This window comes from Moschus berezovskii, chromosome 19 (genome assembly GCF_049115385.1).
Source record: "Moschus berezovskii isolate FMDL1 chromosome 19, NW_MosBer_1.0, whole genome shotgun sequence".
Classification (NCBI taxonomy): Eukaryota; Metazoa; Chordata; class Mammalia; order Artiodactyla; family Moschidae; genus Moschus; species Moschus berezovskii.
Genome location: NC_142478.1, coordinates 67,441,224 through 67,467,859, shown reverse-complemented (window position 1 = coordinate 67,467,859; position 26,636 = coordinate 67,441,224). Strand labels below are relative to the sequence as shown.

The 26,636-nt window shown below is 51.9% G+C and overlaps 1 protein-coding gene across 1 annotated transcript in view; it reads right to left on the bottom strand.

The window, feature by feature from the left end:
* Positions 1-613: 613 nt before the first annotated feature.
* SSH1 (slingshot protein phosphatase 1) overlaps positions 614-26,636 on the bottom strand; it is a 60,105-nt gene continuing 34,082 nt past the window's right edge. Inside the window, exons 6-15 of the mRNA XM_055404463.2 lie at positions 25,027-25,095; positions 23,410-23,475; positions 20,085-20,279; positions 18,985-19,078; positions 17,960-18,088; positions 14,866-14,912; positions 12,915-13,061; positions 11,170-11,370; positions 8,294-8,864; positions 614-6,726 (exon numbers count right to left, since the gene is read on the bottom strand). Of these exons, the coding sequence (XP_055260438.2) occupies positions 5,524-6,726; positions 8,294-8,864; positions 11,170-11,370; positions 12,915-13,061; positions 14,866-14,912; positions 17,960-18,088; positions 18,985-19,078; positions 20,085-20,279; positions 23,410-23,475; positions 25,027-25,095 (2,722 nt within the window). The 3' untranslated portion in view covers positions 614-5,523. The remainder of the gene's footprint in view (positions 6,727-8,293; positions 8,865-11,169; positions 11,371-12,914; positions 13,062-14,865; positions 14,913-17,959; positions 18,089-18,984; positions 19,079-20,084; positions 20,280-23,409; positions 23,476-25,026; positions 25,096-26,636) is intronic.

The following is a 26,636-nucleotide window of genomic DNA, read 5'->3' as shown; positions in this document are numbered from 1 at the left end:
GGGACACTCACTCATGTGACTCGTCCATGGGACTGGCAAGTATGGCAGCCAAAGGCAGTGAAGAGGAAATGTGAGAGCCATTTGCCCTGCTAGATGCACAGAACTCCAGGAAGGCAGGGTTTTCCTTTGGAAGCAGCCTGGCTTGGCTCAGACACCATGGGAGGAGAGCCCCCAAAAGCTCTGATCTGCAGTGGACTGTGACCTGAGCTCAGTGTAAGCCTTTGCTGTGTCTGGTGACTTGGGTCCCCTCGGGTTCCCGTCTTGGCCGTTAGCCATGATGAGCCCCCTCCACCCCATCCCCTCTTCTGTGTGAGCAGTTAAGGTGGTGAATTTCTCCAGCACACCCCTCAAGTTCAAGTCCCACCCAAGGTGGGGGCAGACAGGACAGGTTTTTTTGGTATACAAGTGACCACCTTGTATACCAAAAATTGGTCTGCTCTTTCTTACTGGCAAGATCAGGAAGAAAAAAAAGACAATTCCTGCAGCAGCTGACCTTTCTCCTGGTTCTTTCTCTGGTCTCACTTGTCCAGGTGTTTAGCGTGGGGCCAGCACACAGCTGTGTCTCGACTTTCCTGGCCAGGGCTGGATGGGCTGCTGCTTTATTTTTTTTGTACAAGTTCAGAGGTCATTGAGCATTTATAAAGAAAAAGTTTATTTTCCTCACGAGAAGCACACAGACTATATACAGTTCACACCAACAGAAGTAAAAAAAAAAAAAGTGCATTATGCATCTTCCACTGCAAATTCACAGTACAAAAGATACTGCCTTTTAAATATATAATATAAAAAACCAAGAAGAAAAACAATATAAAATAAAAAAATCACTGATATCATAACGCAACACACCGGCACCCACCGGCAGCTTCTGAAAACCAAAGGACAGGCTGTCTTGGCGGGGGAGCTCCTGACTGGGGAGGGAGATCTGTACCTGCGTTTTGTTCCAAAGAGCTCAGGACACCAGAAGAGAGGAAAACAGGGGGGCGGGGGGCAAGGTGGTAAGAAAAACTCTACTGAACAGGTGAACAGCTGTGTGACGGGGAGGGTAGAGGGGAGGGGCAGGGCTGTGGTCCAGAGGGGGCCCGAGCTGGCTGGCCTACCAATCCCGTCTTTTCTTCACTTACGACGGGCCGTCGGCTGAAACAGCGCCTGCCTCATCCATAGGGACCGCCAGTCAGCGCCGTTTCTAGCGATGCTCCTGGCCTGGCTGTAGGCAGGCGCGGGAGGCCGCCCAGCAGATCAACCCAAGTATGGAGCAGGCAATTTCCAGCCCCAGCGCCAACCACCGTGGACAAGGCAAAGTATCCAATCACAGAAGGCGAAAGCAGAATGGCTGCCCATAAATATACAGTATTTGTAAACTATTATTAAGGCACTCGATTGTAAAACAATAATTACAGTGTCGAGGAGGAGGGAGGGAGCGGCCATCTCCTTGCGCGGTACGGCCAACAGAGGGACAGTGGAGGATGGGGGTCTGGCTCCAAAAGGTCCCGCTAGGAGACTGACACCGGCTGGGGTCGCGAGGGTCAACTACAGGACAAAACAATCAAGGCGGTCACGTCCAGATCCACCGGATGGTGTCGCTCCAGACCAGTCAAGGTGACCCACTCCACAGCTTGGGTGACAGGCCTGTGTGTGGATGAGGGAAGGGAAATGCATGTGATGCTCTCGTTCAAGTGACAGATGTATAGACTCAAATATATGTATCTGTGCAGAACGATCTCACACACAGGTATTCATCTGCAGAAAGAAAGTGAAGTCACTCAGTCGCGTCCGACTCCTTGCGACCCCATGGACTGTAGCCTACCAGTTTCCTCTGTCCATGGGATTTTCTAGGCAAGAATACTGGAGTGGTTGCCATTTCCTCCTCCAGAGCAGGTGATAAAAAGACCAAGTAGCTGAACACGGGGATCTCTAAGTACCTTTGTCTGGCCAAGATGCTGGGGGTAGGACAAGAGCAGTTGAACCCGCACCATGCTGCCCGGACGTCCCAAATATCCCGCTCCATGGCTCCCCTGCCCAGAGGGACTGGCTGCCCGCGTGGGTCCAGGGAAGCCCTGCTGGCTGGTAAGCCAGAGCAGCATTTCCGGGCAACAGACAGTGCATTGGTCTTCCAACTCCTTGAGTGAAATTCTGCACGTGACCTCGACTAGATGCCGGCACGTACTCTCACTAAGGAGCACAGCCCCCCCGGGATGGGACCAGAGTGTAGGGATGATACACAGGGTTGTCCTGATGTTAATGCTACAGCCGTTCTGGCTGCATCCTAGGTATCCATCCTCTGGGCTTATCCAGGAGGGAAAAGGCTTAGAAAGGGCTGGAATGCTTTTTTAGCTGGAGAGGGTAGGATGGATGGAGCACAAGGGGGTTGGACGGAGTAGACTCCTGCCCGATGGAATGGGTGCCCCCACCCAGCAGAGGGCCGTTGGCGGCCTGGAGGTTAGCACGGGTGCCTGCACTGAGGCCAAGGAGGCAGGGGAGACCGGGGGCAAGAACCCTGTTCTCAAGACGTTCATGCAGTGATGCACGCTGCCACGAAACAAAGATACGGAAATCGGCAAGGGCAAGTGCCAACCAGAGGGCAGCCTGGTTTTCCCTCTCTCTCTGTGACCAGTTCGCCACTTCGACTCAACAAAACTCAATGAGAAGACCTCCGTGTGTCAACGCAAGAGAAAGACCTAGAGAAGCTGAATCTCCTGCTGGCATGCTGTGCCAATGAGAGGGAACACGGCAGGGAGGTGGAGGGGGAAGAGGAAACACAGCTGAATTTATGGGGTCATAAGCTGATTCAGAAACCTTCTGCTCTTGCCGAGTTCAACAAAGGCATTCCATGAAGACAGCTGGTCACCAAAATCCATGACTTTCACAGCATAAACCTCTGCCGCCCACATTCGGAATTTCCCCCATCCACTAAGCGTACAGACAAAGCATTGGTCAAGAAGAGGCATAGCTGATGGTGCAAGCTTTCTTTTCAGAGACCACTAACGCATCTGTCTTTGTTGAGATGCCCCCAAGCCTGGTAGAACGCTCTAGTCTTAGCATAACATTTAAAACAGCAATCCACATTGGTCTCTATGCCACTGATCCGGGAGAAAAACCTTCATTCTCTTCTCCGGGCTAGACTGTTACCCATGAAGAAGGCTTCGTTTTGTTCTGACGGTGGGTACCTGGGCCCTAGTTTCAATGTTAACAGACTAACTTCTGACAATGAAAGAATAACTCTGCCAAAAGCCAAAGACCCTCTCATCTTTGTAATCCTCCTCCCATCCTTTACCTGGATAAAAAAAAAAATATGGCTTTCAAAATGAAGGTCTTCAAAAATATATCAAGCCAGGCATGGTTAAAAAAACAACAACAACATAAGCCTGTCATCATCAAATCTACAGGATTCTTTTGACACAAAAATTGACCCAACACATGAAATGCAATTTGGCAAAACAATGAACCTGATACTTTTTTTTTGAGACCATGCTCTTGTGTTGGCTGAGAGACAGGCGGAAACCCAACTGGGTTTTCTGGAATAAGTGGATCATCTAAGGTGATTCCAATTAACAGCAGTGGGGAAACAAATTCCTATAAGGTGAAATAACATACACTTAAAAAGATTAAAAAAAAAAAAAAGGTCAGGGAGAAAGTTTCTGCAGAGAGGGGTTTTTCTGCAAAAACTCTATCCACGAGCTGAAACACGGACTGGCCTTGTTTCTGAAAACTCTGCATGGGTTGCTCTGAGAGGCCCAGTTTGGACCAACATAAAATGGAGACTCATTTACCCACTTCTGGAATTCGGCTGGCCCTTGAAGGATGTCTAGTTTCACGGAAATAATCCGGTGGACCCATCTGAGGGCAAGCTGCAACCATGGGAAAGCTTCAGCCAGTAGGGGACCCCCGATTCCCAGGAGAGAGACACTGGGGGTGGGCTGGCAAGGACTGGGTCGGGAGAAGGGCAGGATTTGGCCTGAGGTGACAAGAGGCAGGGAGGCCTTCTAACTCCCCGGAGTTTCTTCCCCAAGGGCCTGGGGCAAGCCCTGGGTTTTCAAGTAAAACCAGGGCTCAGGAAAGGTTTTCTATAAAGGGCCTGATTGTAAAGTATCTTCAGTTTTGCAGGCTACACAGTCTCTGTTGCCTGTTCGGTAATTTTTGGCTAACCCTTTGAAAATATGAAAACAAAAACAAAAACCCATCTTAGCTCATGGGCGACACACCCCAGCCATGGCTGGCTGACCCCTGCATTAAATCTAACCAACCTCTTTTCTCTCTCCAAAATGTTTTAACACCCTGTCTTGCCTGCTGACATCAGAGGAGTCCGTCTACTCAAGATCCTCAGAGGGGCTACCCCTGGAGCCAGGCGGGATCTCAAGCCTTCCCAGCCCGCTGGGAAGAGCTGTGGAGAAGCAGGAAGCAGCGTTCTCACCACAGGAAGGGGCAACTTGTAAACACCTGAGCAGCTTCCCACAAGTCCCGCTTCTCGGAGAAGCTGCTGCCAAGCTGTTCCTTGAGTGACTGTGCGTCTCTCACTGCTGACCTCTCCTTTTCCTCCCCAGACTTGAGTACGTGTGACCTAATGAACCTGAGTGCCGGAGCTCCGGTGGGGTGACCTATGTCTCCGAACCCCCTCCCCAGCCCCACCAGCACCTTCAAAATCCTCGTAGGACCATGTGAGCTTCTTCAGCAGGTGAGACTCGACGATAACTTTGTGGGTCCTTCTCCCCAGATGTGGGGGACAACAAGGACCACACACACACACATTGCCCCCTGCCTCTGCCAGGGCTGGCCAGACCCGCATCACTCAGCTCTGACAACACGCCAGCACCGGGAAGTCAAAGCTCAGAGGACCTCTACGTGCCCCGGAGTCAGTCCAACGACGGCGTCTGTGCCTTCCTGTTGCTTTAAGTGGCGGTGTTTGGTGCGGGCAACTTTAAAAGTCTTGATGCTTTTGGGGGAGAGGGGGTGGGTCCTGACAGCAATGACAGAAAAGTTCTCTTTTGGAAAAAAAAACCCTTTTTTGACACAGCATTTTCCCCTGGAACAAGCCTTGGTCGTTACTGAATTTTTAAAAACAATAAAAGCGCACAGCAGGATCAGAGGTAGGAATTCTAGTGCCATCCACGGGTTTCCCCACGAGGGCCTGCATGAGCGAAGACGAGCCCCTGCGGTGCTGACGCCGACACCACGGCTATTCCTTCGCAGGTTGTGCGTGGAGGGGTTTTTTGATGCGTGCGCATCTCCGTATAAACGCTCTTCTTAAAACATGAGTCTTCTTGGAAACGCTCGCTTTGGGGTCAGTCTCCGGGCTGACAGCTGCCGGTTCTCCCGGGCCACGAACACCCACGCTCTCCCTCTCTTTTTGTGCTGTAAGTTCGGCGATTTTGTTGCTTCTTCTCCCGTCTGCAAAGAGAAGGGGAGGAAAAGTGAGGATAACGCCAATCGCTTAAGGGACATCCAGACGGCAGGGGTGGACCAGAAATCCACAGGGAGGCTAAGGGAGGGATCAATCATCGCACAAGTCCAAACGCAGCCAGAGGTGGGTCAGCTTTTGCCCGGCCACAAAGGGCTTTTCAAGTTTTCAGGAGCAGATTTCCCTGACGGTTTCGAGGTTGCGGCCAGACTCCTGGCGGCCACCAGGGGCTCGAGCAAGAGGGAAGACTCGCTCAACCTGGCGTCCTGGGAGTCGGCCGCGGTGGACACATCGGCCTCGCTGGACAGGTCCTCGGTCGAGAGGTTGAGGCTGCCAAGCTTGGCCAGGGAGTGGGAGCGCTTGAGCGGGGACGAGATGGTGAGGCCCGCCAGCCGGAGCCGGGTCTCGATCTCCTGCGTGCGCTGCTTCACCAGCCCCGGCTTCCCGCGGACGCTGTGGATGCTGTCGCTGCTCGAGCTCCGCGTCAGGTTGGAGCTCATGGAGGACGAGGTGGGGGTATAGCAGATGGTCTTCAGGAAGTCTTTGGAGAAGTGACTGGCGTGGTCCGGGCGGCAGAGGAAGGGCGGGGGGCTCTTCAGCGGGGCTCCCTCCAGCAGAGGGGGCCCGGACTCAGGCTTCTCAGGGCCTGGGGCTTGGCCCAGCAGAGGCGAGTCCTGGTTCTCCTCGGGGATGGCGGCCGGGCCATCCCGGCACAGGGCCCCCGGCTCGGCGGGCGTGCCCTTCAGCCTCTCCAGCTCTTTGGTGTGCTTGCGGACCAGGCCTGCCTTCTGCAGCTGGATGATGGACTCCTGGTGCTGCATCAAGTAGCTGTTGCTTGTGGGTTTCTCGGCCTCTTTACTGAACAGGAGCCGCAGGTCCTTGGCCGGCTTCAGATCTCTCTTGGGTGGCAAGTCTTCCTTCGCTGCTTCCGAGCCGGGAGGGTTCTTATCACAGTGAGAATTCTTCACGAGGAGGGTCTTTGGTAGGGCTTTGTGAGTCTCTCTGGAAGGTTCTGGAAGGCTGGCTGGGGGCTCCGGGGCAGCCTCAGCCCCTGGGCCGCCGGTGTCTGGCCTCCTTGAGCCTGTTGGTGATAGGAAGGGGGTGGTTTCGGTTGGGCCAGAGGCCAGTTTCTCCAAAGCCCGGGACCTGCTGGCCACAGGGGAAGACGTGAGGTGGGGCAGGAAGGTAGGCTGGGTGCAGATGGCGGGAGCACCGGGGTTCTTGCATCGCTCCCCGAAGGCCTCAGAGGTCCCGCCGGCTGCAGGGTACATGCAGTCGGCGCAGGATTTGTAGGAAGGCTTCACTTTGTTAAGGATCCCGAAGATCGCGTCATGCTGAAAGGGACAAGAATGTGGTGAGGGTGAAGTACAAGCTGAAGACCGAAAAATACGAGGAGGGTGGCGGGCAGTGCTCGCCCTTCAGCTGATGCTGGGACAGAGCGCTCTCAGAACCAGAACCGGCGGGCAGTGCTCTCCCTTCAGCTGATATTGGGACAGAGCGCTCTCAGAGCCAGAACCGGCTTGACTGTGACTGATGCATGTTCGGAGACAAGTTAGAGACACTGAACTTCCAGGAAGCTACGAACCCACAATTCTGGACAAATCCTTTGGCTACACGGCCAGGAGGGGGACCTCCAAGGGCCTCCCTTCTCAACCCCTGCCTCTGGCACCTGCACCAAATGGCCCTTTCCAGCGCCCCACTCTCGCCTGGAAACCAGGGTGACTTTGCCCTCAGAGGGTCGTCGTTGTTGTGGTGTCACCCAGTCACGTCTTGACTCTTTTGTAACCCCACCAGGCTCCTCTGTCCATGAGAGTTCCCAGGCAGGCATACTGGAGTGGGTTGCCATTTCCTTCTCCAGGGGATCTTCCCAAACCAGCAATCGAATCCATGTCTCCTACACTGGCAGATGGATTCTTTACCACTGAGCCACTGGGGAAGCCCTCAGAGCATTGTGGGAATTAGTGAAATAACGTTCCTGGCACGGTAACTGGGTCTCCCTTTCAGAAAGGGTCTGGAGTCTGCAGCCTGATGACAGGCCCTGCATGTCTGGCACAACAGAGCGAGACTCCAGGAAACCGTCACCTGACTGTGCTCTTCGCAGAGAGGTGGCGAAGGGCAAAGACAGCTCGGGAATGACCCTAATACAGACCCAAACGTGGGTGCCCGCGGCCTTGACGAGGGAACCAGCCGGAGGTAGGTTTCATACACCAACGAGATCTGCAAGACTATGTAAGATGGTGCTGGGGGACTGCTATCAATTTTCCCAAGGTGGCAGTGGTACTGTGGTCCTGATATATATGGAAGCATTTGTGATGTGAACGACAGACCAGGGATTTGATTTGTTTTCACCTGATGTGAAGAGCTGACTCACTAGAAACAACCCTGAGACTGGGAAAGATTGAAGGCAGGAGAAGGGGGCGATAGGGGACGCGATGGGGCTGGATGGCATCAACGACTCAATGGACACGAGTCTGAATAACCTCCAGGAGGTGGTGAAGGACAGGGAAGCCTGGCGTGCTGCAGTCCATGGGGTTGCAAAGAGTCGGACACCACTGAGCAACTAAACAACAATCTGGGGTGTGGGAAAGTGTATGGGAGTGAGATGAAATGAAGAATAGCCACACACTGGTAAAGATCAAAGCTGGGTAACAAGTTATATGTCTTACATTTTACGTAAAAAAAAGGTTTAGAAGCCTTGCCTAACACAGCCATGGGGCAGCGGGGTCAAGGGAGCAGTGTACAGACACTCCTCGGGGCCTCTGGGTCTCCACTGTCTACCATCCCCAGGGGCCCGCAGAACCTCTCGGAAATCCACCCAGGGGCTGCCAGGGGCAGCTATGGAGTTTCGGGGGCTGCCCCCGGTGGAACAGAAGTGGCAGGCATGCGCGCCCCCCCACCTACCTCAAAGTCCTCCGGGCAGCTCCTCTTGCTGTTGTTGTTGTTTAGGTTTTCCCGGTTAAGCAGGTTATCGAGCGGGGCTGCGGACCGCCCCCACCTCCCGGCTCCCAGGGCCTCCTCCCTTTCTATCTCCTCCACCTGTGGCGATAAGCCGCTCTGGGCCTGGGGGCTCCCAGGCTCTGGCTTCTTCGTCACTTCCCTCTCGCAGAGTCCGGGACCTTCTGGGGGGGGTCTGGCTGGCTGGGATGCCTCTGCCAGCTGAGCGGCTTCTTCCAGCAGAGCGTCCCTCTCCAGATCCTCCAGGTGGACAGGGCCACCCGTCTCGTCGCTGGGGGCCTGCAGCAGGGGGTCTGAGAGTCGCCGGAAGCAGCAGGGCAGAGCAGGGCCCCCCACGGCCCCGCTGCCAGGGAACCCAGGTGGGTGGGCAGCAGCGTCCAAGCAGGGCGGCTGGGCTTCCGGGGTGCTGTCCAGCGCCTCTGGCTGGAAGTCCCCGGGCCCCACGGGGTCATCCACGGGCTGCTGGAGGCAGCTGTCGTCGGTCTGCTGGCGCCACAGCTTGTTGTGCCGCTGTTTGCTGGGGGAGGGAGGGCGGAGGAAGGTGAGCTGAGGCCAGTGCCCAGAGGGTCCCGCAAGAGGCTGGTGGGGCAGCCCAAGGCTTGGGTGGACGCCAGGGGCTCACCGGGGTGAAGCCTGTCTGGGATCATTTGTCCCCAAGACATTCAAGGATGATGGAAAAGGCCCTGGGACCCTAAGTCATTCTGGCTCCCACAGGAGTGATCCGTGGATGGTCACATAAACAGCTCTGTCACGTGATGAGGATGTTGCAGACATGCGGGTCTGGACCTGAAACCCCATCACAGCCCCAGTGCCCCAGTTCACTTTGGTGAACCTGGTCACAACACTGATGCTCCGTCTCTGTCCCCCCGCCCCCCGCGTCAGTCAAATAAGAAACTGCATCTTTTCCTACTACCTTTGTAGGGAAATAATGCAGATGACAGCAGAGAGCTGGTAAAAAATTACACACATTCACGTGCCCATGTAAACACGTGATGCACCTGAATAAAATTGGAAGACGCCAGAAAATCGGAAATACTTGTGTAGGTCAGAGAGATTGCAGGTCAGTTTTTTAAAAAAGTCTTATAACACTATAGTATTATTTTTATATAACAATTTTTATAAAAAAAATAAGAGGCTCATAATGAAAGGTCAATGAGTCACCTGCATGAACCTTAAGAGACTCACTGCCATCACAGGGCCGAGGGTTACGGGACGTAAACATAAAGGGATGAGCAAACTAAAGGCTTGCTGCTGCTCCTCAGGAGCACTGCGGTCATTCACGGCCATCTGCTCTGCATGCGCGGGCCAGGCCAGGCCAGGAGGGCCCTCAGATGGGGCTGGGATTCAAGGTCAAAATGCTGTGCTGCTGTGAATCTGGCCTGGAGACCCCTGGCTGGGCTGCAAACTGCTGATGGCAGCAAGTGACTGAGGAGCTAAAGGAGCTGACATGTCCCATCCCCTCCGCCACAGCCCTGCCTGCACTTCTGTCCAACTGCTCTCCGGCTGACAGTGAAGGAATCCAGAGATGCCCAGAGCTATTCTCCAGACCCCCGGTTGCTTCCTCAGATGTGGCCAAGAAGCTGGTGGACTTAGCCTGCAGCCTCCCCATGGTGCCGGGCAGAAACAGATGTCAGGGAGGGCTTGGGCAGACTGAGCAGAAAAGGACAGGGAGAGTGAGTGGATCCACTTGGGGTCACTGGGGATCCCCCTGTGGGGGCAGGATCACCCTGCATGGGATCCCCAGAGGCCGACAGGCCTGGGGAATGCCCCTTCTCCCTGGGCCACCTTCTGGCTGTGTGACATGGCCACCTCAAACTCCTGTGTCAGCTCCTGACTCCCATAAATGAGGAATCCCCTGTCCTCTGCAGGCCTTTCCCATGGCGGGGCAGGCAGGCAGGCAGGTAGGTGGGTGGTGGTGGTTAGAGAATTAAAGAGCAGCTGACCACAAGATAGGTCTACTAAAGCATCCAGACGGCGCACATGGAAAGTTCACAACAGCCCTGCAAGGGGCAGTGAAAGTCTCCAGTCATGGCTGATTCTTCACAATCCCATGGGCTGTAGCCTGCCAGGCTCCTCTGTCCATATGGCTTCTCCATGCCAGAGTACTGCAGTGGGTGGCCGTTCCCCTCTTCAGGAGATCTTTTGAACCCAGGTCTGCCGCATTGCAGGTGGACCCTTTACTGTCTGAGCCACCAGGGAAGCCCAAGAATACTGGAGTGGGTAGTCTATCCCTTCTCCAGCGGCTCTTCCTGACCTAGGAATTGAACCAGGGTCTCCTGCACTGCAGGCGGATTCTTTACCAACTGAGCTACCAGGGAAGAGGAGGAGGAGGGCCAGGTGGAATGGGGTCAATTCTTAACTCAGGAGAGGAAACTGTGACCAGGGCAGATGGATGAGCTAGGCCTGAGCTGCCAGGTTGGTGGCGGTGGGCCCGGGTCTGCCCCTGCAGTCCCTGGAGCTGCCCTGCGGTGAAACCTGGCACAGGGCTGGGCACAGAGCAGATGCTTAGGAAATGGGGCAGCCCCAGGCCGAGCCACACATGGGAGTCCTGCCTTGGATCAGAAGCTGTGCCCTGCTCCCTCCAGCCGCAGAACAGCTTTCTGTGCGTGCCAACAATCAACACAGATCCTTCCTGGAAACCGCTAATCAAACCCCAAACAATATCTGTTTTGCTCAGACGGGCTCCCCTCTACCCCTCCAACCCCAAGGCAGAATTTCTGGCTGTGGAAGCCAACCCTGGGCCGGACGGGAGCGCGGCTGGGCGGCAGGGCTCTTGGAGCCCAGCTCTGCCAGTCGGTTCTTCCCAGCACATGGTCACCCACCTGGCATCCAGGATGCCTTCATACTCAGACAGCTGCCTCATAAAGCCCGCGTTGGGGCGTGTGATGCTGCGTTTCTGCTTCACGTAGTTGTAGGCTTTCTCCAGGGTCCAGCCGAATTCCTTCATTGCATAGGCTATAACCGTGGAAGCCGAGCGACTGACACCCATTTTGCAATGGACCAGGCACTTGGAGTGGTTCCTCCTGAAGTAGCAGGGTCAGAGGGGGAGAGGGCATGAGCTTATGCAACTGCATTCTCTCAGGTTCTGTGAGACAGATATTTTTAAAACAAAAAACCTGAGGTTATCTCACTGCCCAAACCCTCCGAAGTCCTGAGGTTTAGGTAGCAGGTGTCCACAGACCCTCAGAAGGAAATAACTTGGCTGCCAAATCGATCAGCATACAATGGGAAATCAAGACAGAGCTCTCCGGCCGGGCCCAAGTTTGGCAGGGAGAGAGCTCCTGAATTGGGCCACCTCCAGGGATGAAGCAGGAGTCTTCCCGGGTTGGCTGGGATGGGCCGGGAGACCAGAGCCCCTTGGGCAGGAAACAACCGGGCAGCAGTGAAAGGGGTCATCTGCAGAGCAGATGGAGACAGGGAGTGGGTTACCGCCAGAAAAATGGGGTCAGCGGACTGAAAGCTCCAGGGCCCTGGGAGAGAGCGCGTCTCTGCAGACAGGAGGGCCAAGGAGCCACCAGGGAAAGAAGCCAAAGGAAACAGATGGGCCGATACGCTTTTTGTAAGGATACGGTGCGGGTCCAGGCAGGGCAGATTTAACAGACACTGCAAGGCCAGAAACACTGTTGCTTGAGTTGTCGCTGCTCCAAAAAGGCGAGGGGGAACAGACTGGGGGGCAGGGGTGGGCACAGGCTGGGGAGGCCGCACCTGTGAGGGTTTATTTGTACAGGAGGTAGGGCGCCAGCCTGCCTGTTTACATTAGAAGCAGCCCACCGGTCAGGTAGGGACAGGCTCTCTTCCTTTACCCCAGGCTTGAAATTCATCCTCAGATCTCAGTTTGTTTTTTTGGGACTGCTGAAGTCTATGCCCCAAGAACCCAGGGGAACTAAGATTTGGTCCCACATCATGGAGCTTTGAGCTGGAGGGGTGCAAAGCAGAAGGGGTGGGGGTGTCTCTTGATAGTGTTTCAAAAGAGTTGTTTCCTGCTGGTCCTACTTCAGGGAGACAGAGGTGTTCCTTGGGAGGGTAAGGTGAGGACAAGACAGGTTAACGCTGGTGACAGGCTTGAGGGCAGTGGGGGACAGCTGATCCCATCCTACGTGAATGGGAGTTCCGCGAACTCAGGTGGAGGCGGCCACGGCTCCAGGCACTTGCCCGAGTAGATGTCTGGGCAGATTCCTCCGGGGTAGCAGCCCCAAAGGTCCTCTGAGTCATGTCTGGCCCGCATGCCACCCCTCCTCCAGCTCAACAACTTCCCACAGGCAGAGTGCCTGAGAGTGTGCACTTGATACAGAAGCCGTGCCTGGAGCCAGAGCTGATGATGAAATGGGGTCAAATGGCACGGCAAGTGGGAGAGAAGGTGCTCACTTGGGGCCCCAGAGAAGACGAACGACGTGGCCCTTCCGGTGCCTGGGGTCCTGTGCTCTACAACCAGAGGATCGTGACCTGTCGCTGGCCCCTCGAGCCAGGAGGTGGCTGTGTCTGGGGTCCCCCTTAATGTCTGCCCGCCCCGTGGCTGCCAGTCAGCTTCCTCCCCGGCCTGGTTTCTCTGGCTTCTCCGCCCACTTACTTTGCTTTGTTTATGAAATGGTACGCCTCGTTCCAGTGGGCGAGGAGGTCTGTGGTCTCTTCGTCGTAGACTCGGATGTTATGGTACGCAAATAAGCCAGGGAAAAAATTATCTATTTCCCTAGTGACGTTTAAAATATAGTCAACACTGCAATGAGAAAAAAAAAAGATAAAGAACAAATTTGGAGAATCAGAACGAGGACTGACAAAAAACAGAGTAATAAAAAAATTGTACATGTAAAATTAGATAGCCAACGGGAATTTGCTCTAGGGCTCAGGAAACTCAAACAGGGGCTCTGTATCAACCTAGAGGGGTGGGGTGGGGAGGGAGATGGGAGAGAGGTTCAGAAGGGAGGGGATGTATGTATACCTATGGCTGATTCATGTTGAGGTCTGACAGAAAACAGCAAAATTCTGTAAAGCAATTATCTTTCAAAAGAAATAAATTAAAAAAAAAAAAGACAAGGCCAAAGAGGGAAAAAAAACTGTGCAGAGAGAACATTAAATACACATGTGTAAAAGATCTGCGTTTTCATGGCAGAATTTCATAGTGGGTGTTTTTGTTTGTTTGTTTGTTTTGAAAGCAAAAGTCTGTCGCTAAGTCATCTCAGATTCTCTGCAACCCCCTGGACTGCTCGCCAGTCTCCTCTGTCCGTGGGATTCTCCAGGCAAGAATACTGGAGTGGGCTGCCATTCTGCTATCCTTTAAACGCCCTCTGTATGATGACTATATGTTTATGATGAAAAACAAATTTCTGTATTAAAAAACTTATAAAAAGAAAGTTTCATTCAAAGCATTGTCAAGCAATGTTAATTCTAGAAATTCATCATATGTATTAAATACATTTTTTAACTCTCTTAAAGCTTCAAAATTCATAACTATTATAAGTATACAGAGGCTTAAAAAAAAAAACAATGTCTCCACTTTTAAGTAGTTAAGCTGAATATATCCATCCATTATTTATGCCCTTGGGAACTGCCTTAAATCCTTTTTCAAACAAGACAGGCTATAAATAAGTAAACAGTCTGGAAGATTTGCTAACCCAGTTAACCCATATTCTATAGTTCTCTACTTAATACTTTCATTCCTGGAAGACCAAAATGATTTCAGGAGTTTGAAAACACCTCAAATAGATCTCATAAGAGAATACTTATAAATGCTTTAGAAAAAAAAAGAAAAACCTTTAAAATCATTTATTTATTCCCAGCAAGACAGAGCATAGACAGGATCACCCTCCACTTCAAGATCCCTTTCTGTTGAAAGAACACATCTTAACCAGTAGCTCTGAAGATATATTTTAAGATCTGTTTAGTCTTGACTTTTAAATGCAGTAATTCAAGAATGCCATCATGTCAAGACACACAGGATGGTGATTTTGTGGCTGTGTTGTTTTTTAAAAAGATGTCCAGACATTTGTTCTTAAAGGTCTAGATTTCTACATTTTTTTTATTTCTGCTGCCGAGCGTTTCTCAGGCTGAGGTGTATGCTTCTGGCCAACGCTGAGCAACTAACTGCAGGTGTCAGGCTCAAAAGTACCACCTCAGATAGAACCGGGACTGGTCCAGGAAGCACTGCTGACTGGCTCACAGGTACCGAGACACTCGGCACCCCTGCTGGGCGGAGGGGCAGTAGGAGGCGGCTCGTGGCCCTCCCAGCACCCAGGATGCCCTGGACAGTTCGAGGGTGGCTTAGAATCGTTCTCCCTGACACCCACATTTCCAAACCCCAGTAACATCTAAAGCCCCTAAATCATTCAAGGAGGTGGCATTTTGAAGCACATCTGGTTTAGCTATGCCAATCAACCAAGTCAGCGGCCGCATTGGAGACTGGGGTGTGGGCAATTCCAGGTGGGCGGGTGGGCAGCACCAGGGCTGGTCCTCGACGGGATGGCTGAGCTGAGGGTTTCTAAGCTGCCTGGAAGGATGAGGGAAGACAAGGGGAGCAGACTCACCCTGAGCCCTGCAGTTCCTCCAGGTTGGATGCATTCCATTCAGAGCCCTGGGGGACAGATCACACAGACCCCCATGAGTGTTGCACATCAGCTCAGGGCTGCCTGCGGGATGCGCGGTATGCGCCAGCCCTGATGGTGATGCGGAATCTTGACAGCCCCTGGCCTAAGAGGAAGCCGACTGAAAGAGGCCAGTATCAAGGAAGATAGATTCCCAGAAAACTAGAGGCATCGTCGGGGAGGAGGGGAGGCCGAGGAAACCCTGCCCCCTCCCTCTCACCACTCCTTTTCCTAGGTCTCCGGCAAGGTCCTGGGCACCAGAAGCAGTGACCTCTGACCTCCCAGGTGGGAGAGGGCACTTCTACACGCCACTCACTGCAGGCAGGAATGGGTTTACCTTTTCTGCGAAGTATTTGGCAATGTTAAAAAAGTTCCCACCCTCTGACCTAGAAATTACACTTACAAAAGGCTACCCCGAGGAAACACCCAGGATTCATACAGGAATATATGTGCAGGGATATTTACGGTTATTTATAATAACCGATCAGCGGAAACCACCCACGGGCTCAACAAGAAATCAGTAACACAAATGATGATGGGCCACTGTGATGGAGCCGCTGAACTAAATTCTACTTTTGCAGGGTATTTAATGACACAGGGAAATGCCACACAGTGAAAAAGGGTTTCTAAAGCAGGATACAAAACTACAGAATCAACTAGTATGGTTCCCTTCCTTTTTTTTCTCTTTCTTTTTTAAGAAGTTATAAATGCATTAAAAAATAAAAACCCAGAAGACAGAAAAATAAACATTCCAGAGGATTAACAGAGACTGCCTCTAGATTAGTGAAATTGAGAATGCTTTCTCCTCCTTAGACTTGTATTTCCTGGTGGTGATTCAGTCACTCAGTCATGTCCGACTCTCTGAGACCCCATGGACTGTACCTGACAGGCTCCTCTGTCCATGGGATTTCCCATGCAAGAATACTGGAGTAGATGGCCACTTCCTCCTCCAGGGGCTCTTCCCAACCCAGGGACCAAACCCACATTCCCTGCACTGCAGGTGGATTTTTTACTGCTGAGCCATTAGGGAAGCCCTTTATATTTCCTAACCATCTATATCATGTTTTTGTTTTTTTTCCAGCCACTCTGTGCAGCATATGGATCTTAGCTCCATAACCTGGGACTGAACCCAAGGTCCCTGCATTGGGAGCTCAGACTTCCCTGGACCGTCAGGAAAGTCACACATGTTCTAACTTCATATTTTAAAAATGGTTTTTTTTAAAAAACAAACCCTCCATTTCCAAGCAGGCAAAGAATACAAAAGGGAAAAAAAACCACAAAAAACCCCGAAGATAAAAACACCACTTTGCTCTTAGGAAATGTGATGGACACAGAGTCACAAGAGCAGCAGCACCCTCGTGGTCTCCCTACAAACTTCCCTTCCCGAGAGGGCTGACCCCTCTGGAGGCAATGGCCCCAGTGGAGCTGGCAGTGTGCGGGCAACTAGTTGGATTTTTCATACTGGAGGGAGAGGCTCAAATATAAAAATTCCTTTGGTATCTCTCATGGAAAAAGTGACATAAAGCACCGAGCCACACCGAAAAAAATAACGAGAGCTCCGCTAGGGCTGTCAGTATCCCCTTGCCATGATCACCACCTAGTGGAGAGGCCTGCCGAGGGGTCGCTGGCTGTGTGTCCACCAGGGAAGATAATCCACTTCGCAGGGAGAAGAGTAGAGACAGGGCTGCTTTCAAGATTCGGGCTTCAAATCCACACACTTATAACCAGTTTACATACATTCTACATTAAACATTTGTAGATCGGTGTTATAGACCAATATGTAAAAACATGTTAAACATATATTTACTCCATTAAGTATATATCACGACATACACATTTGGGGAACTACTGGTTACTTCCTACAGGCAGAAAACAGTCGGTCACGCCTTCAGCAGCCAATATGCTCTCTCAACTTTCTCAAGGAAGTGATTTCTGCTCAGACCATGGGTATCATTTACGAGTGCCTCCAGAAACTCCACTCGGTGCTTTAAACACACACTGACTTAAGCTTCGTAAAGGTCCGCTGAGCTATATGGGTGCTTGCTCAGTCACCGAGAGTGACTCTGTGACTCTCTGCGACCCCATGGACTATAGCCTGCCAGGCTCCTCTGTTCTTAGGATTTCCCAGGCAAGAATACCAGAGTGGGTTGCCATTTCCTCCTCCAGGGGATCTTCCCGACTCAGGGATCAAGCCCTCATCTCCTGAATCACCACTGAGCCGCCTGGGGAGGCCCTCCTGCCCTAAGGTAAAGGATGAAGGAAAAGTGAGGCCAAAAGGATTGCTCCCAGATGTCTAGCTGGTCAGGCTCTGGAATGGGAACCTGCTTGCGGTTGGTGGGGGTGGGCCGGGGGGGTGGTTTCCAGTCTCCATCATGCCCAGCGGACCCCTCACTGTAGGAACGTGCCTTCCTCTGCAGTCCCCCTGACTTTGAAAACGTGCCAGTTGCCTTCTATGCAGAGTGACAGCTTTATGAAAATCTGAGCGAGAGATGGCGGGGAGGGAGTGATGGCCGTGTGTCGGCAGGGTCTGCACCCTCCAGGGGCTCTGGGAACAGGGCCGGGGGCAGCCGTGTGCACCAGCGGGGAGGGCGGGGGAACGCTGCCTCCTCCACCTTTTCTCACATCTCGGGTCGCCTAGGCCCTTTTGGGGTTCGGTATGTGTGTTCCCTTTGGTAACTGGGCTTTTTTTTTCAACCCACAGACCATTTGGAGGGGGTTTCTGGTAGTGACCGAGGAAGGCAGGAAGGTGGTGTGCATCTGAAAAGGTCAGCCAGCCGCCGACGCCAGAGAGCTTTTCAGACAACTCCCCACAGCTCAGCTGGGAGCCTCGGCTCCAACGTCTGGCTCGGTAAGCAAACCAGTAGGCTGCAGGCCAGAGAAAAGGGTCAAGAGGGGAGTTCCCGTAAAAGTCAGGATGCAGGCTTCAGGAACTCAAGTTTCTCCCCCCTCACGACTTGCTGCAAACGGTAAACAAATCCCGGTCTGATTTTACATCCCCTGCCCTGAGCCAGGCCCCACTGGGCGCTGTGCCTCTTACGAGATAAAGATGGTCGAAGATGAGAGACGGCTTGTCCATCTGTCCCAAGATAAGAAGCATCTCGTTGTCTATGAATTCCTTGAATTCTTTCAGGTTACAGTTCATCTGTTTCTCTAATTCATTACGAATCTGCAGAGTGGAAAATATTAGGAGGGTTTAAAAAAAAACAAAAAACCCCACAACAAACCAGTTCCTTCAAAGAAGTCAAGTCACAACATGAACTATGATGTTGCTGTTTTTCAGTCTCTTAGTCATGTCTGACTCTTTGCAACCCCTTGAACTGTAGCCCCCCAGGCTCCTCTGTCCACGGGATTTCCCACGCAAGAATACGGAGTGGGTTGCCATTTCCTCCTCTGGGGGATCTTCCTGGCCCAGGGATCGAACCCGTGTTTCCTGCATTTGGCAGGTGGATTCTTTACCTCTGAGCATCCTGAGAAGCCCAACTGTGGCTGTTTTCAAGAAAAGTATTTGGGGGCTTTTTTTAAGAGTCATCACACATGTATTTAGACGTAGGGAACACACACGTGGGTGGCAGGAATACAGGCTACTCGGCCTCAAAGTGACTCTGCCTGGGGGACGTTTATTATTTCAAAGAAGGAATCTGATTCCCTGGGATCTTTTCTGCTGAGCTGAAAGCACTTAATGTTTTTCCAATGCTCAAATGTATCACCGTGAAGACATAAGATCAGTTTCATCTCGCTTTGGAAGATACCATGATGTGCTTCATTATGCATTACTTCATAAAAAGACTATTTTGTACACCATCAACCTGCTACTGAATTCAGCTGTTACTATAATTCACAGCATTCCACGGACAAAAGCAACAGAAAGAAGAAAACAAGTGATCCAAAAAAACATTAAAGGGCGGTTTCATCTGGCTTTGGAAGGATTTTTTTTACACACGTTAATTCGTAAACAGATTGTATGTGACTTTTTTACAATGGCAGCTTCAACCTCTCAGCTCTACCCAACTGGAAGCAGGGATGCCCACGACCTCAGCCCGCCCAGCAGGGACGTGCTCTTACTTCTTTGGACGTCACGTTCTCCAGGTCTTGACTCATCATGATGCTCCGGAGTTTGGCTTTGATGAGACGCTCCGTCCTCTCCCCTTCGGTCGGCCTGGGGAGAAGTCATGTTAGGGACGTGCAGAACTGAAGAGGCCTGCGGTCGGCATTCACAGAAACCCCAGCTGCGCCTGGGCAGCACAGAGCACGGCTCAGACACGTTCTCAGTGAGAAGGGGAGGAGGCAGGGACATCCCCCGAGGACGCAAACGGTGGTGGCGAGGCACGCTCACTCCTCGTGCGGGTCTGCAGAGCCCCAGACTCTCAGGGCTGGAGGCTGGAACCCCCGGGGCCCTCAGGCAGCCCGTGGCCCAGCTGCATCCGGCTCCTGTTACCTCCTTACGCATTTAAATAGAACCAACATTTGCGAGCCTGATCCTGATCCTGGGGCCACACGGACTGACCAGGACCATCCTTCTCACACATGACGCGCCTTCATTATACTCGAAGGCACACATTCTCGCCAATGCTCTTGTAATTTCTTGGAGGCCTCCTACATGTGGCTTCTGGTCCTCCCCACATCTGCAGGGCTCCCCTCCACCTACAGCCCTCCTACATGTGATGTCCCTGAGGAGCAGGACACTCAGGACGAGTACCTTACCAGGAGAAAAGGGGCGAGTGCCTCCCTCCTTCTGGGACCAGAGCTGACTGAGTGTGACCTCAGGGCACGCGGGGCACCTCTGCGGCCTCTGAGTGGCAGCCCCGGGCCTGCTTTCACACAGTTGTATTTCGGGACCCAAGGAACCAGACGTTACAGTCACCTTATAAACTTATTCACTCTTATAAGCAGAGGAAGAAGCTCTGCAAACCCCATCTGCGGCCCTGGGGAAGAGGGGCTGCAGCACGGTCACGACGAGGCTGATGAACAGTTATGGAGCCGCCGCCCGGAAATGCACTCACACCTGAATTCGTCTATAATCTCCAAAGAGGGCGTGGAAGTCACAGATCCTCCACCAGCCAAAGACAACCCCGGGGCTGCAGGTCAGGAACTCCTGCTGCGGTGCTGGTTCTGGGACATGACGGGGCTGGGACGCTGCGTGGGCCGGGGGCCGGGGTACTCACTTGTCTGCGAACAGGGCGGGGGAGTCGGGCCGCGTGGACTCGAGGTCCTGCATGGCATTCCACTCATTGATGCAGCTCTGCTCGGAGCCGATGCAGCTCTCGTAGTAGGAGGCCCAGAGCAGTGCCACGCCCCCCGGGAAGTAATTGTGCCGCCGCGCCACCTCGCAGGCCTTGTGCAGGACCTGCAGGGCAGACCTGGGGCCAGGGGAGAGGGAGAGGGTCACAGAGAGGAGACACAAGGGGGCCGCACGGCCGCCAGGCACCTCTGCGGGCCTCCAGGACACGGGGCAGCAACCCTGAGGGCCGAGATAGCACCCGCCATCAGCTCCAAGGAGGGAACAACAAAGCTTCCTAACTCGCCCAGTCAGGCAGGCTCCCAGGTCACATTCCATCCGCAGGTGGGCTCCCAAGGACGGATTCACTGCTGAGGCTGCGGTTACCCTGAAGGCAGGGACCCCAGTTTAGCTGAGCAGTTGGAAGGAAAGTTTCCTCAACACGTGGCACAGAGGTCTGGTCCTGCCCTCAGTCGGTTAATTTTCAGCTCCCTCCCACCAATGTCAGAATAATTTAGATGCTCAGATTTCCTAGGGAAATGAGTTCTAGAAACTAATTTTAATATGAGAACTGCAGACGAGATTTGGGAAGGCAGAGTGAGGCAGAAGAAACGAAACTGCAGACGCATATGTTAGCAGCCAATTTACTTATCCTTTTCCTACTTCATTTTACAAAAATATCGGCTGAATGTTTCTCACCGAATGGGGTGAATCAGGTATCACTGAAGGGTGGACCAACGAGGCCTTGGATGAAAAAATTATCAGAGAATGAATGGCTACAGTGTAAGACAGTGTATCGGGGGCGTCCCTCAAAAGACTGGACACAGAATTACCACATCATCTAGAAATTCCATTCCTAGGTACATTCCCCAAAGAACTGAAAGCAGGGATTCAGCAGATACTTGGTCCGCCAGAGGTCACAGCAGCTCTATTCATAGCCGCCAAAAGGAGGAAGGAACCCAAATATCCATCAAGAGACGAACAGATAAACAAAAGCAGTATATCCAAATAATAAACTTACTGTTCAGCCTTAAAAAGGAATGAAGTATTGCAACATGGATGAACCCTGAAAGCATCATGCTAGGGGCAAGAAGCCAGACACAAAAGAACGGATGCTGTATGATCCCACTTACATGAAGGACCCCGAACAGGCAAAGTCATAGAGAGAGCAAAAATTAGAGGCTACCAGGGCCAGGAGAGGGGGCAATGGGGAATTAACATTTAATAAATGCAGAGCTGCTGTTTCAAGTGATGAAAAAGTTCTGGAAATGGACAGTGACGATGGGTGTACACCACTGTAAATGGACTTAATGTCACTGAACTGCAACCTTAAAAAACGCTTAAGGGACTTCCCTGGCAGTCCAGTGGTTACAACTCCGAGCTCCCAATGCAAAGGGTGTGGGTTTGACGCCCCAGTTGGGGAACTGAGATCCCACATACTGCACAGAGTGGCAAAAAAAAAAATGCTTAAAATGGTAAATTTTATGTTACATGTATTTTGCCACACACATAAAATAAACATACCTAAATGTGCTTCTGTCCTTTATCGAGCCCATCTTTGCATGAAATGTTCCCTTGGAATCTCTAATTTTCTTGAAGAGGTCTCTTGTTTTTCCTATTCTGTTGTTTTCCTCTATTTCTTTGCATTGATCACTGAGGAAGTCTTTCTTATCTCTCCTTGCTATTCAGATGCTTATATCTTTCCTTTTCTCCTTTGCTTTTCGCCTCTCTTCTTTTCACAGCTATTTGTAAGGCCTCCTCAGACAGCCATTTCGCTCTTCTGCATTTCTTTTCCATGGGGATGGTCTTGGTCCCTGTCTCCTGTACAATGTCACGAACCTCCGTCCAGAGTTCATCAGGCACTCTATCAATCAGATCTAGTCCCTTAAATCTATTTCTCACTTCCACTGCATAATCATAAGGGATTTGATTGAGGTCATATCTGAATGGTCGAGTGGTTTTCCCTACTTTCTTCAATTTAAGTCTGAATTTGGCAATAAGGAGTTCGTGATCTGAGCCACAGTCAGCTCCTGGTCTTGTTTTCGCTAACTGTATACAGCTTCTCCATCTTTGGTTGCAAAGAATATAATCAATCTGATTTCGGTGTTGACCATCTGGTGATGTCCATGTGTAGAGTCTTCTCTTGTGTTGTTGGAAGAGGGTGTTTGCTATGACCAGTGCATTCTCTTGACAAAACTCTATTAGCCTTTGCCCTGCTTCATTCCGTGCTCCAAGGCCAAATTTGCCAGTTACTCCAGGTGTTTCTTGACTTCCTACTTTTGCATTCCAGTCCCCTATAATGAAAAGGACATCTTTTTTGGGTGTTCGTTCTAAAAGGTCTTGTAGGTCTTCATAGAACCGATTAACTTCGGCTTCTTCAGCATTACTGGTTGGGGCATAGGCCTGGATTACTGTAATATTGAATGGTTTGCCTTGGAAACGAACAGAAATCATTCTGTCATTTTTAAGATTGCATCCAAGTACAGCATTTCGGACTCTTTTGTTGACCATGATGGCTACTCCATTTCTTCTAAGGGTTTCCTGCCCACAGTAGTAGATATAATGGTCATCCGAGTTAAATTCACCCATTCCAGTCCATTTTAATTCACTGATTCCTAGAATGTCGACGTTCACTCTTGCCATCTCCCGTTTGACCACTTCCAATTTGCCTTGATTCATGGACCTAACATTCCAAGTTCCTATGCAATATTGCTCTTTACAGCACCGGACCTTGCTTCTATCACTGGTCACATCCACAGCTGGGTATTGGTTTTGCTTTTGCTCCATCCCTTTATTCCTTCTAGAGTTACTTCTCCACTGAGCTCCAGTAGCATACTGGGCCCCTACCGACCTGGGGAATTCCTTATTCAGTATCCTATCATTTTGCCCTTTTTTACTGTTCATGGGGTTCTCAAGGAAAGTATACTGAAACTGCAATACTTTGGCCACCTCATGCGACGAGTTGACTCACTGGAAAAGACTCTGATGCTGGGAAAGGTTGGGGGTGGGAGGAGAAGGGGACGACGGAGAATGAGATGGCTGGATGGCATCACCGACTCTGTGGACATGAGTTTGAGTGAACTCCGGGAGTTGCTGATGGACAGGGAGGCCTGGTGTGCTGTGATTCATGGGGTCGCGGAGAGTCGGACACGACTGAGCGACTGAACTGAACTGAACTGAAATGTGCTTCTGAGGAGATGGGTTTTTTTAATTCGTGCTGTCAGCTAGGAAAATATTTGTAAGGTGTTAAAAGTCCCTGAAACCACACTTACCACATGGCCTGGACAGACACAGGCTTGAAGACGTGCATCCTCCCAGCGGTGCTGATGCTGAATCCACTGGGAATGAAAAACAAAAGACGGTGCGGTGAGAAGGCGGGGCCCCCAACCACATCACTGCCAGGTAGGGGGGACACCCTGAGGGCAAGTCTGTCTCACACTATCTGAGGAGGGACCACAGGCCACAGAGACAAGGGCAAAAGCAAAAAAAAAAAAAGAGAGAGAGACAGGTTCTCAGATCCGGAAGACTGGCTTTTAACCCAGCAATGCAAAGTCAGCCAAAAACTGAAAACCCAGCAAAGGGCAACCCCAGCACCGGACACCCCCGCTTCACTTGCCCACCCCGCTCCCCCACTTCTGGCCCCACACGCGCTACCTAGGTTTTTTTTCATTAGGGTCTTAGTTGCGGGCATGTGGGATCTAGTTCTCTGACCAGGGATCAAACCAGGGGCTCTCTGCACTGGGAGCTTGGAGTCACAGCCACTGGACCATCAGGGAAGTACCCATCTATGTTTTTTAGAGTTGCGTAAGAAACACACTAATGAAAGATAAAAGTTTAAAAGGGAAATATATATGGCAATTCCCTGGAGGTTCAATGGCTAAGACTCCTTGCTTTCATTGCAGGGGGCACAGGTTCGATCCCTGGTTGAGGAACTAAGATCTTGCAAGCTGCACGGCAGGGCCAAAATTTTTTAAAAAGTAAACAAATAAAAATTTTTAAAAATTAGAAAAGTAATCGTAAGCCCATGTCTTCAGTAATTCTAATTTTCATTTTTCCCTCCCAGTTTTAGCCACATAAACTTTTCTTGCTGGAGTCTCAGGTGGAGATCATTTCCTCTCCTGCTTCTTCCCACTCGTGGCCGTACCTGAGGTCCCCCCGACCCCGCTGCCGCTCTAGGATCTGGACGGCCCTCTGGCCCTGGTCTACCTGCCTGGGCCCACTGGGATGATTCCTCCCCTTCAGCGCCCCCAACGGGCACCTGAAACGCCGCTGCACCTGTTGGCTGTGTGTCTTCCCTCAGCCCTCAGAGACCTAGAACTCCAGCCACACCATATTCACCCGTGCGCTTGCAGGGACCAGTCCCCGGGAGGGCACATGGCGAGTGTTCATTTAACAACTCAAGGCAAATGAGTGAACGTCCGTTTAATACTGTTTTTGCACTTCATACAGCAGACGATCTCCCCAAAAGTAGAATGTTTCTGCTGGTACCTCATGACCCAAACTCCCTTCTCATCAGAGGGAGCACCTGTGCGTGCTCAGTTGTGCCTGACTCTTTCTGACCAAATGGACTATGCCTGCCAGGTTCCTCTGTCCATGGGATTTCCCAGGCAAGAATACTAGGGTGGGTTGCCATTTCCTCCTCCAGGGGATCTTCCTGACCCAGGGATTGAACCCATGTGCCCTGCACCGGCAGGTGGATTCTTTGCCAATGAGCCATCAGGAAAGCCCAAACTCCCTTGTATGATGTTCCAAATGGACCCTGACTTGTGTGCCTCACGGGAGGGCAATGTCACACATGAGATTCTGTTCATGATTACCCACCGATGTAAAAACTGACTCCTGTTTCAAAGCCTACGGTGAAAGATGCCTTTTTAAAGAGATCTCCTTACCCATCTCCATCGAGGTGGATTTTTGTGTCGCTCCACAGTCGGAGAACCATCCCGATGGTACAGCTTTTACTACACAGGAGGGAAGAGGAGACACCCAGAGTTAAGGTCCACCCTCCTGCACGAGGCCTTCCCTCGCTGCGTCTCCACCCAGCTGGTCCGGCTCACTCGGGGAACCACCACCTGCCCTGGGCCTGCAGGGACAGATCAGCACTAAATTCCAGAAGATGCGGGCCTGGGACGGCCAGAAACCCCAGCTTAGAGACAGCCACGGGGGACCATGACTCCATAAATGCTAGGTCCCAGATGCAGCTCTCGGGGGCCAGGAGCAACCAGTGGACCACACGCCCGCAGAGCAGCAGGGGCGAAGCCGACAATGGCAGGCACACGCCTGGCACGAGGCCACACACAGTCTGGGGGACACAGGCAAATCGTGGCAGCTACCCTCAGTCTCCTGTCCTGGGGTGGCAGGGGTGGGGAAGGTGCCAACACCAGGACTGGAGTTCACTTCTGAAACTCTGTTTCTGTACCTGCTGTGCAGTTGGTGTTTTAAAAACAAGCTTAATCTGCTTTTTTTTTGCCCATCCTAACAGCGAAACGATACCTGACCACTTCAGAGTCTGGCATTGCTGTGAAACATAGATGGAAATAAAAGGCTTTATCAGAGGGCCTCCTCGGATCACTACGAAAATTCTTCAGGCATGTGAAAAAGAATCGGCTTGTGAGAAACAGCCGTCACTTCCAGGGCCAGCTCAGACCACCTCCGGGGACCCTACACGGACATCTCTGCTATGGGCTGACAGCCTCCAAGGGACTACGGCTATGCACACAAAACCATGCACACAGGCAGTCCTTGGGTTCGTGAAACCCACTCATCCTCTGAGTATCAGCAGCTGTGGGGGATCTTTTCAAACCCTCCGCTTCCGTATCTGTCTTCCTTTTATTTCATTTACTTGTAACAAGAAATGGAGTCTTGGTCGCAAGGGAGGGACTAACGGCAGCCCCCTCGCAAGAACAGGACGAGACAGCATGGTCTCCACGCGCCAACCACTGCCTCTGCGGCTTTGGATTTCTGCTATCAATTCTGCTTGAAATGCTCTTCCAACACACCCTCTGACCTGCCCCAACCCCGGACTCACCTGATAAGCCCACTCATCCTCTAAGACTGGGCTTAGCCATCGCCTGTTCCTGAAGGAACCCTGCCAAGCCCGTGCCTCTCCTGGGTTCCCATGACCATCCCACACCTTTCCATTTCTGGGTACATCACCCTGACTTCTGGTGATGGCTCTCTCCCTGCTGAGCTTACAGGCTCCTTGAGGCCGAGAACCGTGGATACTGTTGCTGCCCTGTGTGCCCAGGCCCAGCCTATTGCCTCATACTCAAGAGAATGCAAATGCATGGCTTGCTTAAGGAAGAGCAGATTAATGAGGAATAAAGGGAGTCTACTCTAATCCAGTTTTAACAAATTCAGGTTCTGCAATGATCTCACTTGCATTAACTTCTCCGAAACGTAAGGAGAGTCGTTCACCTCCATTTCACACACATAATAAGATCTATGATATAACTATTAGAAACTTGGCCTCCAGTTATTGGGAAATTCCCAACCTCTCTTC